This window comes from Dermacentor variabilis, chromosome 1 (assembly GCF_050947875.1).
Source record: "Dermacentor variabilis isolate Ectoservices chromosome 1, ASM5094787v1, whole genome shotgun sequence".
Lineage (NCBI taxonomy): Eukaryota > Metazoa > Arthropoda > Arachnida > Ixodida > Ixodidae > Dermacentor > Dermacentor variabilis.
This window is the reverse complement of record NC_134568.1, coordinates 284,115,572-284,131,690: the sequence shown is the minus strand read 5'-3', so window position 1 is coordinate 284,131,690 and position 16,119 is coordinate 284,115,572. Positions and strand designations below refer to the sequence as shown.

The window sequence follows — 16,119 nt, the reverse complement described above, 5'->3', positions numbered from 1 at the left end:
ATGCCAGTATGAAAGTGAGAGAGTGCCAATGAGTGTGAGAGGGCATGAGTATGAATGCAAGTGAATGCCGTTAAGTGTGAGTGGACACGAGTATGAACGCAAATACGTGCTGGTTAAAAAAAAAATTAATTCTGGGGTTTTACATGCCAAAGCCATGATCTGATTATGAGGCATGCCGCAATGGGGGACTCTGGTTTAATTTTGACCACCTGAGGATCTTTAATGAGCACCCAATGCATGACACAGAGGGCAAGTAGGTGCTGAGGTGAGTGGAAGTATGAGTGTAAGTGGATGTGAACATGAATGTGAGCAGAGGCCAGTAACTGGACGTGGAAACACAAGTAATTCCCAGCGAGTGTAGGTTGGCATGAGTAGTAACTTTAGAGTGAGCGCCGATGAGCTTGGGTGGAGATGAGTGTGAATGTGAGTAAGTGCATATCCTAAAACAAAATATTGGCGAGTGTGAGAGCGTGTCCCTCCTATACTACAAACTTATGCTATTAATAGTGGCCTAGGCTGTACCATGCTTGGAAACAGCTGTCAAGAAAAGCATTTCACACAGTACCAGCCACACCATCACACCTAGCTTCTGCAAACTGCAACAAGGCAAAGGTTTCACCAACATTCAACATTTGTTCAACTGAATGTCAAGGCGTTTTCAAAATATAAATAGAAAAACCAATAAATATCACAAAACGCCAAAAATACACAATGAAAGCAAACTAGTTAAATAAATTAAGCAACACTGCAAGAAAATGAGTTCAAAATTTACTCACCAGCGAACCAAATAATGAGCCCTAGGCGGAAAATCATTGCCTAAAGCCATCATGTCCTCTAGGGCAAAGGGGACTGGCTCATCTGAGGTCATGTTCAAGAAAAAAGAAAGAAATTAACAGGTATTAGATATGTCTGAAAAGTTGATACCTATTTTTATTGTATGTTCACAAACTGTTCAGTGATTTGTGTAAAGAAACCTTTTTCCAGGTAGAGAGGAAATGAAAATTTTTCTGCTGTGCACACAATGCCAGATAGGAGACAATGCCATGCCAGTTAACTAAAGGCAGGCAGCACAGCTTTGAAATCATTATTATTTGCACAAAACACATAAACACTACACAAACAAGTAAACGCAGGCATCATGAAAGGGATGTCATACCCATATGCTTAAAGAGAAATAAAAAGAAAGGAGAGGAAAGAAAGCACAGCTCAACACATCACATCATACAGAGAGCTACATACAAGAAATTAATGTAGCTAAAAAATTTCTATAGAGCCTGGCACTGAATTGAGGCCCTAGTTGTTTGGGGACAAGAAGTCAGTGAGTTAGGTTTATGAAAGTTGTGGGAGTTCCGAGTGAGCCCACAAAGTACAAGCAGTTAAACTTGCTCAGCAGCAGACAGCAAAGACCGCTAAAAGCTGTGCACAGCAAAAGTATGCTTTAAAGTGCTTTTCATCATCTGCCACAAGCTAGGCGCAAAGGGCTCAGCACTTGAGATTGTTAATGCAAATTATACAGGGTGTCCCAGCTAACTTGGACCAAGATTTTGAAAACACCTATGCGTTCTTCAGAAAAGAAATCACATGGATGTTGTTAGTGTTTATCTAAACTTACAGTACCATTCTTCTGCTAGTCTTTTTTTGAGTAATTAGCCGAGATAAATTAATTAACTTTTTAAATATAGCTTGAAACGATCAAGCGTCAATAGGAAAGTTGTGGAACTTCACAAATATTGCCCAACCCAGGACTTCCAACGAGATAGACTTAGCATGGCCGTTTTTATTAGAGAAAAATGAAAGCCTGCGGAGTTTAAAAAATACCATGTGACAGCGCACTCTCTGCGCCCGAATGCGCCGTGATTACAGGGCTCTCTTGAATGATTTGTAAAAATATCGCCAGCACCGTGCCTTCCCTTCACTTACGAGGAAGGCCTTCAACCTTTGCTTGGCTCCGACATTACCGGCAGCGGCTGGCGACGGCATTCCGAAAAAGCGCTTTGTCAGCAGCCGCTCGCGCCTGTCGCCGAAGAACATGCAGTCATCAGTCGTTTATTCCGATATGATGAGAAGAGCAATTTTTTTTCCAGCGTTGAAGTTGATGCGGAATAGAAAAAATACACACAAAACATGCATCATACATCTGGAACCTGTGCGAGAGAGAGCATCATTTGTGACAACGCCGCCTTTCTTCCAAGCTGTGCCAGCGGCTAGACGCATGTGAGCTCGACTGCCTACTAATGTCGTGCCACGCAACCATTTCGAAGAATTTGTTTGCAGTGCCTAAAGCATACCGTACTCAAGCGAGCAGAAGGTGAACATGGTCTTAGTCTTGGGAACAGCACGGGGCGACAAGAGGAAAGCTGCCAAGGTATACCGAAATTGGCAATGTGGGGGAAGACCTAGTGTGAATACAATTATGAGGAGTTACTTGACGCTGAAAAAAACAGGTAGCTTCAAGAAGACGTGGCACAGAAAGGGGACCATCAGAGAAGAGGCTGAAGGAGACATTTTGGCTTTCATGACTGCAAACTCTCATTCCAGCGTGCATGATGTGAGTGGTTAGGTCGGCATTTCAAAGTCTTCAGTGTCAAGAGTTCTTAGGAAGGCTGAAATGCATCCGTATCACCTCCAACTGCATCAAAAACTGCATGAAAGAGACTTTCAATGGCGGCTTGATTTCTCATATTGTATCCTTGTGAACAGCGACGAAATAACGGATTTTGTTGACAAAGTGATATGGACAGATGAGGCAACCTTCTCCAGAAATTCTCAAGTCAACATCCATAATGCGCTTTACTGGAGCGATACGAACCCGCATTGGGTGGTGCAGACCAGACACCAGTACCAATGGTCATTCAGTGTGTGGTGCGGTATCTTTGATGGAAGAATAATTGGCCCCATATTTTTTTACCACATGCATACTGCTTAGCGGTACGTGAACAACATCTTGGAAGGCCTAGTCGAAGATTTTCGCTGTAATCTTCCTCTTGCGTTTTTAAAGCAAACTTGGTATCAGCACGACGGTGCACAAGCTCCCAGCAGCAGCCTTGCCCGAGCCTGGCTTGACGAAGCCTTCAAACACCAGTGGGTCGGGCGGCATGGACCAGTGGCATGGCCTGCGAGGTCACCGGACTTGACACCTCTTGACTTCTTGTGGGCACATGTGAAAGATCGAGTGTACCGCAAACCTACAACTACACTAGAAGCACTAAAGGCATAGATTGCTGAGGCCCGCGGCGAGATACCGTCTTGCGTCACCAAAAAGCTACATCGGACATGCTGAAAAGGTGCCAATACTGCATTATGGCAGAGGCCAACTTGCTTGAACAGATTCTTCAGACAGACATCACAGCGAATAAATCTCTACAATCGTTATCCATGAAAAGAGCCATCTGTGGGAAACTTTTGTACGACGTGGAAAAGGCACATAAGTAATATGAAATTATGAATTCTCTGCCGACAAGGAATGGACAGGAAGCTAAAAAGCAACCTTCCGTGTCAGTTTACAATTCTTCCTTTTGTGACAACCAGCGTAATTCCCACGACGTGCTTGTTATAATGCGTGTTTGCTTGTTGGGGTCTTGCTCCCAAATTCGAACTCATGAGCTTGTCATTTTTCCTCTGCATGCATTCTGCTAGTGTGAGAGTGCAATTATTGCCGCAGAAACGGGTGCTGCGCTGTATTTCAACTTCCGCTCAAACCCACTGGCATTTATCGCGGAACCAAGCACAACATGAAGCTCTGTCATGGGCAGCACAAAAGGCACGAAGCGAGCGATATGTTTTACAAAGCACAGTTGAGAGCGCTGTAATCGTGGCGCATTCGGGCGCACAGAACGCTCTGTAATGTGGTATTTTTAAAACTCCAGGGGCTTTCGTCTTTCCCAAATAAAAACGGCCAGGCTAAGTCTATGTCGTTGTAAGTGCCTGGGTTGGGCAATATTTGTGGAGCTCCACAACTTTCCTATTGGCACCTGAACAATTCAAGCTATATTTAAAAAGGTAATTATTTATCTCGGCTAATTACTCAAAAAAATACGAGCAATAATATGGTACTATAAGTTTAGATAAACGGTAACAACATCCACGCAATTTCTGTTCTGAAGAATGCATAGGTTTTTCTTCAAAATCTTGGTCCAAGTGAGCTGGGACACCCTGTATATGGGTAACTTGGGTAGGGCCCTTGTACAATGGCTCTAATCATTAGAACAGATTGATGTAGGACACAATTCTCTGATCACATATTCATCAGGGCGAGAGTACTGTAGATGGTTGCATACAAGCAGCCACGCATCATCAAATTTATATGATGTATTGGTCATTAAAGCCAAGTTTATGTTCATCTTGAGGACAAAGCGGCAACCAAGGAAAAGCAAGCGTATTTCTGTTTTGTCAAGGGTGCCTAAACATGAGAGCTGCGCCGCCTTGGCCCAATGCTTGTGCGCATGTTTGAGTTGCGAGAGAAAAATCTGGGGACTGCACCTAGGTACTACAGAGGAGGAGACGCTTTGCTCCATTCATCCCTAGCTAATGTAAATGCGCACTACGCGAGAACTGGCACTTCCATCCAAATGGGATCACAGCAGTCGATACAGAGTCCTAATGGAGAAGCATACAATACAACAAATTCACAGTAACACCATGTCATTATTTATTGGTCTGCGGCCATTAAAGTGGCATATACCCAAGCGCCTCTCCCGTGCTGAGTCGCTCCGCTCTCCTAGGCAAGAACGCTTCCTGTCAGGCATGGCAGTGAAGCATAGGTAAAAAACAACCACCGCAGAAGTCAAAGGGGGAAATGATAATAACAATGCAGATTAAGAAAAAAGAAAGAAAGAGCAGAACCTGTAGAGAACACAATTCAAACTACAGACCTCTCACTCATGAGTGTAGTGCTGTGACCGCTATGCCCTGTAACACACATGGAGAGAGCTTGTTCCGGAGTATTTATATGTTGTCGCATAGTGCACCTTGGCTAGGGACAAAAGGAGCAAAGCGTGCCCTCCTCCATAATACCTAGGTGCAGTCCCCAGATTTTCTCTCACAACTCATGTATGCTCAAAAGAGTCAGGCAAGCGCAGCATATCTCTCGGGTGTCTGGGTGCTTGACAAAACAGTCTGCAATAGACGAAGTACAAAAGGACAAACAATGGCACTACTCCCAACTAACAAATATTCATTACAAGATAACAGTACATATGTAGTCCCATATATACTGCTAAATGGCAGCGTGGCATGAGACATTCTAGCAGTTTCGTAGCCTGCAAGGTGTCAGTTGTTCTTTCTGTGTCCCTCTTGTGTGGCCGTTACTATGTGGGGCCGACCAGCAGGTGCCCTATATCAGGCTGAGGGAGCACGCAGATGGACCTCCAAACCAGGTGCTTGAACAAGCATGAGTGCTTTCATGTGAAATGTGAAACCCATGTTTAGTTTTTGATGCCACGCAAGCATACGAATACGAATGGCTGCTCCATGCACATTGTACCTGTGGCTTAGTTGCCAGTTGACAACAGTTAACATCACACCTGCGACAATGCAACCCTATTGCAGGGGCACATGTGAAATAATGGAAGCTTATCATATCCTTAGAAAGGGTGATGAATTCGTTATTTGTGCCTTTGTCTCATTGCCAAAACAAAAAAAAAATTTCCCTGAAGGCAACCGATAAGCTGCTAGGTTTTTGGGGGGGGTATGCTTTTTCCCTTTCCTTTTCAAGTGCTTTTATTTATCTTTTTAACAAGCTGTAGTGTTAGTGCAGGCACGATTATACCTCTATGACTATATATATGTACTGTTTTCTTCTAATACATCTGTGTTAGTTGTGAGTAGCACCGTTGTTTGCCCATTTTTCCTTCGTCCCTTGTCACTTGGCATTTGGTCTTCAAGATGAATGAACAGTCAACGCCCGATTTTTTGGACTCCAAAGGGACCACAAAAAATGTCCGAAAAATCCTGAATGCATGCCTTTTGAGGGTATTCACAGGATGCACATTTTTGTGGGGGATTCAGGCAGAATCAAGTGACGTCATCCACTGCGAAAAATTCCCCATAGACGTACCCCACTCACACAGGCATGGCAACTGGGAAGGGTGATACCCCTTTACTGCCCCTAAGGGCTCAAATTGCCGCAAGCACATCCAAAATAGCACTAAAGGCCTGCCAGTACACTTATTAGGCAGACTGGTGTTCGTACTGTGACAAGAAATGGAGGGTGCATGCGTGCATAATTTAGGAAAAATTTGGAGGACGCTTAAGCTTCACCTTTGGGAGTGGAATGCGATAGCATTCAAAGATCCCTAACTGCTTCTAACACTTCCCAGTAACTGCAGCGTATGTAACCGTAATGTTTACCGGGAAACACTCGCAGCGAACGCTATATACAAAGGCGGGCTTTCTGGTAGAAACGCAGCCTCTTGCATGGGCCGCAAAGCGGCGGAGGCGAGCGCCATCTTCAAGTGTTTCAAGGAAGTGGGCATGCTGCTCCGTGGACTCCTGAGATATTTACATGACATGCCGACGTGCGCAAATGGCAGACGCCGTCTCTGGTCTATGAATTGTAGAAACGCTGGAAAAGGGGTCTGTATGAACTTTTGCATAACAGAATTATGTTTTCTCGTGTAATCAAATCACAATTCGAGAGCTAATATGTCTGTAGGCTGCGTGTAAGTTGTAGTTTATGATTTTTTCACGTATTTTGGCTTGAGAAATTCAATTAGTTCAGTCAATTCCTTTCGTCACATGGAAGGCCTGGGTATGCGTGGTTCGAAAATCTTTTTGCCGAAACGACGTCCGACGCTGGATTTTCTGCGACACGGGCTCCTTAACGCTATCGCGCTAATACATAGCTGTCCCATGGAGGTGGCCCCTTTTCACTCTTTGGTATGCTTCACCGCAATGCATTGCATAGGCTTCACCGCGTAACACCACTGTATTGCGGCGAAGCTAACGTTTGAAAACTGACATCATGCAACGCTGGACTTGCTTGCAGTTCAAATCATACGGCGAAGATGACGAAAGCGCTGTCGGCGCCATTGCTAACCGCGGGGAATCTTTTCAATGGAAAATGTTATGCAGAGACCATTGGCAATGTAATCAAACAGCCTGATCAGACGAACGAACGAGCGAGCCACAGCATACCCCTCCTCCCTCTGGCCCGCCCCTACAATTCGGTTGCCCGGAAGCACCCGTCCTTTCCTTCGGCGCCTTCCCACGAAGAACGAGCGGCAGCCTCTCCTCCTCCTTCCATTGGTCCTTCCTTTAGTCCTCCCCGGTACCTGGCCTGTCTGAGAGGAGACGCCCTTCACCTTGCCTTTCCGCGAAGAACGAAGAAGCAAGCAACTCTTCCCTCTGGGCCCCTCCCCGCAGCTCGGTTGCCCGAGAGCGCGCGTCCTTTCCTTCGGCACCTTCCCATTACGAACGGGCGACAGCCTCCCTTCGTCCTCCCACTGGTATTTCCCGGCATACAATAATCGCTAGAGGGAACTCTGGCCTATGTGTCTATGGGAACTCTATGGTTGAACCAGCATGGCAATTATGGGAAGTGCATGGATTTGCCTTAACTTCGTCTTTTTGGCTTCAAACAGCTTCGTGACTTTGAAAATTCACTATTTTCAACGATGCACTGCATAATAAATAATTACATATTTTATTATTAAAATTTCCGATGGCAGGATGCAAACGCATGACCTCTAGCACAGACGCCCAATATTAAAACTATTACACCATGGTTGCATGTATCGACAAGTGACATATAGCACCCTTATGAATTTATTGGGGGCAAGCCAGTGCCTCGAGATGCTTGGCACGATTCAATTTGGCCACCTCACCAAGCTGAACCGTTGCAATTAGTAGCAACTGTGTGCATTCGCAGCATCCTCTGCACTTCGAAAAGTATAGACTGCTGTGAAACTTACGACAATGAAGGCATACAAAGCATAATAAACGAATCCACCAGAACATCTGAATCCACAAGCACGAAGATCAGACAAATCCATGCACTTCCCATTATTCCCATGGTGGCTTAACGACTGCAGCTCCAGAGTTCCCTCTAGCAGATTGTAGCAAACTCTGTGCTTCCCGGTACGTACCGGTACCTTGCTTGTCCGAGAGCAAGCTCCCTTTCCCTCGCCTTCCGCAAAGAACGAACATGCGAGTGACAGCCTCCCCTCCTCCTCTCTCTGGACCCCTCCCGGCAACTCGCTTTCCCAAGAGCACGAGCCCTTTCCCTTGCCTTGTTGCAGTGCCACCCCTTCCCCACAACTCAGTTGAGCGAGAGTTCCCGTGACGTCCCCTCTCCTCTACCACGATCCTCTTCGCAACTTGGTTACTCGAGAGCCTGTGCCCATTCCCTAGGCTCACTACCTCGCCTTTCCTCGCTCGAGTCCGACCACCATCCCCTGACCAGCGTCGTACTTACCAAAAAAATGGCCGAAAGAGCCAACGAAAGCTACTGGCCTTAAAACACGGCAGTGAACAGCAAGAAGCTTGGTAGCACACATCAAAGCTGCTAGACCTAGGGTGGCCATGGTGGCAGTGCTAGCGGATCGGTATGCGAAAGCGTTGACTCGAAGCTGCGAGATAATCAAAATGACGGCGGAAGTAACTTCGACTAACGCCGTTTCGGCTCTGCGGTCGCAGAAAAAAAGTTCGGAAAATCAGACAGCATAACGTTTCACTTCCTTAGACTTTCACTTTATTGGTACCGCGAAGCCATCTGAATTATTGGGCATGTCTGAAAAATCGGCCGTCCGAAAAATTTGTCAGTGAATGTATCCCAACTTGCCTAGGATTCAGTTCTTGTGCACCGCATTCTGCTGCTAATGGTGTCATGGAACCACTAAAATATTAGTCTTCTTCCTTGTGAGATTATTTCACAAGCCACCTTAAAGAACTTGCACAATATACGTGAGTCATAATTGGCACTGGACAACCTGCTAAGGTGCTTCACAGCAATTGCTAAAGATAGCCTCTGGCAGTGTCATTGGCATTTGGCAAATGCATTCCAGTGCCACACCAATGTATATCAGTTTTGCAAATTTTGACAATGCCACATATTGGGAATCTTCCATTTTCTGGTAAAACACGATAATGTTAGTTTTTTCTACCCTCAATAAGTTCTGTGAAAATCTGGTCAAATCCAATTTCTTCCTGAAGTTCACCCTAAAGCGTATTCTCTCAAAGATGAGTTTAAAGAATATCTGATTAAAAAATGCCCTGAGAACTCAATGACCAGCACTAGCCAGCACTCATGTGCTGGCTTACTGGCAGGATGCCACTGCCCACGGCCCCAACACAGTGAATACAGCACTGATATCGCTCTGTATGCAAACGGTAGATGTGATGTTGAGAGGACGTTTTCTCAACGAAGGCACATTCAAAGCCCTGACAGGTCTATGGCGGACACAGAAATGACCAAAATGCAAATTATAATGTATGCAAACAAGGGCTTGTAAATAACACCGTAATATGTCTTGCAAAGTTGCTGCGTAGTTTTGCGAAGCTATTGGTTGTATTTCTTTTTCTTTTTTCCTTTGTTAAGTACAGAGAACAAAGGGATCGCAAAAAGACACCTCTATTTGTTTTTATGTGGCTTGTTTAAGAAGTGCGAATAATGCCTGCCAATGAAGATTTGCAAAAACAAGTTCGTCACATGACTTGCGAGCAGCTCTCTCTGTCAGTTTATGTTGCCATGAGTGATCACGCTTGTTTAAAGAAAATGCTTGTATGCAAAAGGAGACTACTGCATGTGTTAGTTTGTGAAATGCACAGAAAATACCGAACTTTCGGCTACCAGCAAACAAAAATTCTGTTTTCTCTCCGGCTTTTCTCTATAATAATAACACCAGATTTTTAGCCCTCGAATTTTCAAAAACGTAAAAAAATCTGAAACCAAGCACCAAACATACATTGTATTGAGAGCATGCTGTACTTAGAACTCTGGGCAAAATGTAGCGGTTGCTTTGCCATCATGAACTGAAGCATATGAAAAGCCTTCGTGAAATCCAAGTACGATTAACCTAGATGAAATTTTTATCACTTGGCGCAGGCCTGCAGGGCATACTTCTCTCTTTTTTTTTTTTTCACCAAAGAGCAGAAACTTTTTCAAAACTAAAAATTGGCATACAGGCAGGTTCTGTTTTTTCAGTGGACAGCTGTGATATCCTCAGTAGCTACTCAAAGCCTCTCCTGCCATTGTAGGCCCAACAGAGACAATCTATGTGGGACAAGGCCCTTTTATCAGCTTCTAGCTTCAAAGTAGGCTCTTAAGTTTCAATAAGTACATCATTAGACTGCACCGAACATGGAAAGCCCAGCACTGCTTGATGAGTCACTCAATAATCTGTCTTCAGCTCAGCCCTCAGGGAACATGCACTGAAGGCAATGCAAAGAGAGCAACGTCCATGCAGCCCTAACTGCAAGCTGCTAGATGATGCATTCATCCACGGTTATATCGAGCTATTGATGTTACTTCAGACAACTGAAGAATCCTCTAGCCTAGAACACTCTAGAATACACCATGATTAGAAAGGAGGTACTTAAACTAGGCCAAAAATGCCTAAGCCTATACTAAAAGCAGTATGGAATGCCCTGGAAAAACACCCAACCAGTGAGAATGGAAGGTGATTAAACTGTATGGACTTGCTGCTGCGGATAATATGCAACAGTTGCTCACTTAGATGGAGAAATATGAAGGCTAATCTCATTGAGGTATTCCACTATTCCATCCAAGGCAATATATAATAATATTCCACTTCTATGGTAAAGCATGTGAAGGGTAAGCTGTCCAAAAGGCAATACCATCCATGTGAACTGCAACACCTAAGAGGAGTAATCTAGCTCTGGCAGATGACTAGGTGAACAAACACACACAGTTAAGAAAAAATGGTAAGAAAACAACGCCTTGAGAATCTCCACAAGTAACAACGAGAGAGTTACTTAGCAAATGGCTAATGCACATATTCATTATATGGCATGACATTGTCAAAAGTAGTCCCAGACATAACGGCATACAGAATGGCTTTGAGAATGACCACTTGAGGAAGACAATGTATGCATAGAGGCGGGCGTGTTGAGCCAATTCCCACAAGTATATGTCTGCAATAGAGTTCTGCAATTTACAAGAGTTGAATATCTATTACAGATTAACTCCTCATGACAAGCTTAAAAAGAAATACCACCAGTTTTTATACCTAGAGGCAGACATTTCATCCCTGCTACATTTTAGTCTAGCTGGGCATTGCAAGTCATTGGACAGATATCACGCACATTAAACATGGCACCCCCCAATCACAAATAGGAGTATTTCGTCCCTTTATAACAGTTACCAGCAGCAGTGTGTAGTATTTCCCAACGTGCTGAAAGGAGGGATGTGGGGTGGAAAGGTCAAATTTTGAACCGACATGTCAAATTTAACAAAATTCAGCAGGGGGCTTTGTCTTCTGTCGTTTGTACAGGTGCCGACAAAAGTGGTATACTCCACGCAGCGGGAGCCAGAGCAGCGGCACACCGCATTGCAACGCCACCTACAGGCGGCATCTGGGATCGACATGCCTGCAGATAATAAAGGGCACCCATTGGCTGTCTCGATCCCAGATGCTGCCTGTAGATGGCGTTGCGATGCAGTTTTCCGTTGCTCTGGCTCCCGCTGCGTGGAGTACTGTATACCGCTTTTTTCGGCACCTGTACATGTAGTAAATTTGATTACCCTAGCACAAATAGAAAAAAAGTTATGCATGTCCGACTGAGTAAATGAGTATGACACCTTAGGAAAACTATCATTTAAAAAATTATAAAGTGAGAAGAATTTTTTTAAATTTTTAGATATTGATTCGTATGCGATGGAACACATTCGCACTTCACTTACTTTCATGCTTCAATGCAGTAAACAGCATTTTGTTAAAAAAAGTAACAGGAACAAAGTAATTTTTACAGCAAGTTTGACTATGTATATCACAAAACTGTTTCCATCCTTAGAATTCGTTTTAAGTGGATATGCCTTGCAAGCTCTCCAGCTTCAACTTGTAAATTTCACTATGAGGCATAAAGTAATTACTTGAAACTTAATTACTAAAATTGTGTTACTTGGTCTTTGTGCATTCTGATTTCACATGCAAGTAATGTCTACCACCTTGAGTAATCCAATTCAAGGGCAAGAATTGTGCTATTTCCTACAATATCTTAAGATTCTGCATAGTTAAAGAAAAAAGAAGCATCTGGCATACAGCGTTTGTCCTGAAAGTAAGGAGACAAGTTGTGGTGTTGCGCGCACATGCACTTGATCAGGAAACTGGTGTGGCAGGGGAAGGTGGGAAACTTTCAGCTTCCCAACATAGATGAACTCAGTTGGCTTCGAACGGGAGAAGCGCGACGACATACTTGAGTATGTACCCCTGTTTTGTCACTACGCTACAGCAACAGAGCAAACATTGTAACAGTTCATACAAGTTTTGTGTTAAACTCATTAAGTCCACTGATCGTATTCCATGACTGCAAGGAAATCGTCCATAAGAAATCTGTTCCCTACGGAAAGATGGTTAATGTAAGTTTCTATGTGGAAGTCTTCCAAAGGTGGAGACAACGCATCCTGCGCATGTGCGGAGAGATTGTGACATCATGGGTTCTGCACCATGACAACGCTCCGTCATACATGTCGCCCACTGTCAGGGAATTTTTGACTGGACAAGGCATAACCACACTTCCCCAGTCACCATACAGCTCTACAACATACAGCCCTACCATACAATTCGAGCATGAAACTCGAATTGAAAGGACACCGATACACCGTGAAAGATGTCCAAAGGGCCGCAATGAAGGTGCTCAACGAGATTCCAGAAAAGGACTTCAAGACACCTACAAAGAGTAGGAAACTCACTGGGCTCGCTGTGTCGATGCCAAAGGTTTTTATTATGAAGAATGCTAGGTGTATTGAAAGATTTTGCCAAATAAAGTATGTTTTCTATACTTAGTCTTCTTACTTTCAAGACAAACCCTGTAAAATTCTTATTGCTACTTCAAAAACTACATGGTGTAGTTTTACATTATACCTCACGAGCCTCTCTTAAAAATACAAGTTCACTGGATCAAACACCTGAGAGTGCCCTTTCAGTAGCTTTAATGTTTTAGCAAACTCCTGCAGTTGGCCCACATACCATATGGTTTTTACTTTACAACTGCATACATTTTTCATGCATATGAGGTGTGTTCAAAAAGTGTCAAACCTTCGGTCAGCAGAAAGACATTTATTGATTAAAAGGTACAAAAGCTTAATCCCCTTCAATGTAGTCTCCTAGATAATACAAACACTTCTCCCAGCGCTCCCCCCACTGTTGGAAACACTTCTGGAATGTGTCTTTTGGAATGGTGATCAGCTGGGCTGTCGCATTCCACGTTTTATCTTGACTCAAATCGGGTTCCTTTCAGCAGCATTTTCAGCTTGGGAAATAGCCAGTAGTCACATAGTCCTGCAGGAGACGCATGTGTTGCACGTCTGTCTGTTTGTTCCATGAGTCAGAGATAGGTTACCTTGACAAGTTTCTTCAGGGATTTGCTGATATTGCCATTTCATGGTAAGTGCGCCTTTACTGCGTAATTTTCGGTTGTTGTCATGTGCATCATCGCTTATTTGTATGTGTGCTTTCAATAAAGTTGTCTATTGATAGTCAGCACTTGTCTGTGTATTTTCCTTGTATAGTTTGCGCCGTTTCGCGCTGTCAATAGTTTCAGTGCAAAATGGGCGGGTGTGTTATGATGAAGCTGCCAAGTTACTGCTGCCCACAGATCTGGTTGTTTGTGCCGTGCAGCATCGCACAGGCAACGAAGAACCTCCTGGTATTATTCCTTTGTGATGGTTTTGTGGTGCGTACTCATGCTGCACCACCCCACGAGAGTCAAAGAAAATGGTCAACATCACCTTGACACTGCCACGAACCTGCCACGCTTTTTTTTGGCATCAGGGATGTTGGGTGTTTCCACTGTGACAACAGCATCTTGGTTTCTGGGTTATACCCATTATCCCACGACTCATCATCTGTGATCATGGTTTCAGAAAGTTGGGGTTACTGTTTGCATTGTCCATTCGGTCCTGTGCGATCTCCAGACGGAGCTGCTTCTGCTCCATTATTAGCAGCTTCAGTACAAATTTCACGGACACTCTCCTCATGCCCAAATCCTCGGTCAAAATTGAATGTACTGATCCAATGCTCACCCCTGTCTTGTTCACAAGTTCTGAGGCTGTGTTGAGACGGTCCTCCATGTCCAAAAGACTACACTTACTCAATGACATGCTCATTTCGGCTTGTTGAGAGTCTGCCTGAAAACGCGATTCACTGTCCACTGATATGCAGCAATCTTTGAAGTGGTTGTGCCACTCCTTTATACATGAGGTGCTCATGGCATCGTCCTGAAAGCCTGTTGAATCTTGCAAATGGTTTCCACTTGTATATCACCAAGCTTTTGGCAAAATTTGATGAACTATTGCTGCTCATGTTGTTTCCTCATTTTACAACTTACTGTAATCCAACAAGCACTCACTACACATCCTCACTCATAGGCTGACTGCCAGCAACTAATGCTTTCTGCGGACAGAAAAAAACTCATTCATGTGCATGAATGTCCACTCCATATCTCTACTGATGGAAGCCTCCCACACTTATTGGTTATAATGGGAAAGAAGAAGGTTCAACACTTTTTGAACAAACCTCGTACTAAGCACCTAATTAATCCACTCGCTCTATTAAGTACCATTAACAAAATTTTCTACATTTGCTAAGCACTACATTCAGGTTACTTTTTTACTGGTACAAATGAAACAAACTTTGTCATGTGCATTCCTTACCTTCAAGATGCTGACTTTCTTCTATGCATCTTGATGCTTCTTGTAAGTAGTGTCTAGTAATCCTGAATGCAAAGTTGGCAAACTTTATGTCCTCAGAGCAAGTCTTCCAGTTTGTGCCAGAAAGCTCACCCTAAATAGGGTGCAATCACACAAAGGAAACATTGTTAATTGTGGCATCCCCGGGCAAAGGCACAGCAAAGCTTGTTGTATGGCATCACCATGCACAACGTCAGTGATCATTTTGCAAATGAACTACCTATTGCTTCGATGTGGACTGTGTCTTCACATCTTACTTTTACCAGCAAAAGAGCTTCATGGCAGACTTGTAATTTCATAAGGGCATTAGCTCACATTGGCAGTGGTAGTATAAATAACAAATGACACAGCAAAATGAAAGAGGGAAGCCCAGCGATTTCAAACTTAGACCCTTAAGTTTCAGAAACTGCTTCAAATTTTGACTTTGCTGTCAAGACATCCAAAGGGATATAACATGTCAAAGTGTTATAGTAGCCCATGACAGCACTGCCACATTGCACAGAGCTGTTTGTGATAGAGTCAACTGAGAGAACAGAACAGGGTATCACCCAACAATGGCGCAGGGGCGCATTACACCAGCCAGACCTCTGCAGTGTCATTAAGTCTGTTACTTTATTGTTAACACATCAAACAGCTTAAAACAGGCTTGTTCGACAAGTGGTTTTACTTACAACTACGCAACAATCACAACACCAACAGAAACACCATGCATAGCACCACAAGCAAAGCAAGGTTGGCAGCAGCTTTTTTTATTATTATTATTTATTTTCTTAACAGTAAAGCGGCAATGCTCTGCAGCGTGTAAATGGAGTAGGAAACTCAACAGATTGAGTCATGACACAACTTAGGTACCTATCACAAATGTCGCCATGTAAAAACTTAGGTGCCTTTTCCCACAATTTTTGACAATGGGGCAGCCAGTGCAACTACTCTTTAATTAAAGTCAGAAGGTCGCTTGCAGCAACTTGAGTGTTTTAAAGTCATGAAAAGGATGATGTCCCACTTGAAGCAAAATAAAATGAATAAGGGTGGGCAAATAGTAATTTTTGAAACCAAATCGAATATGAATAGAATAGTGCCAAAAGCAAATTGAATCGTTTTTCAAATAGTTTTCAAATAATGAATGGCCTTTTTCACTGTAACATACATAACACAATGGTAACATCACAGCATTCGCTACATTAACATGTTTGTCATTACACTGCCCATTATAAAGTATACTGTTTGAAAAGCTTGAACAGAGCATTACAAAC

General features: G+C 43.7%; 1 protein-coding gene across 2 annotated transcripts in view; it reads right to left on the bottom strand.

Moving 5' to 3' along the window:
• Positions 1 to 16,119, bottom strand: part of Rab3GAP1 (RAB3 GTPase activating protein subunit 1) — a 302,634-nt gene that overhangs the window by 282,466 nt on the left and 4,049 nt on the right. For both annotated transcript variants that reach the window (XM_075677210.1, XM_075677219.1), the window contains exons 4-5: positions 14,831 to 14,960; positions 777 to 858 (exon numbers count right to left, since the gene is read on the bottom strand). In XM_075677210.1, the coding sequence (XP_075533325.1) occupies positions 777 to 858; positions 14,831 to 14,960 (212 nt within the window). The remainder of the gene's footprint in view (positions 1 to 776; positions 859 to 14,830; positions 14,961 to 16,119) is intronic.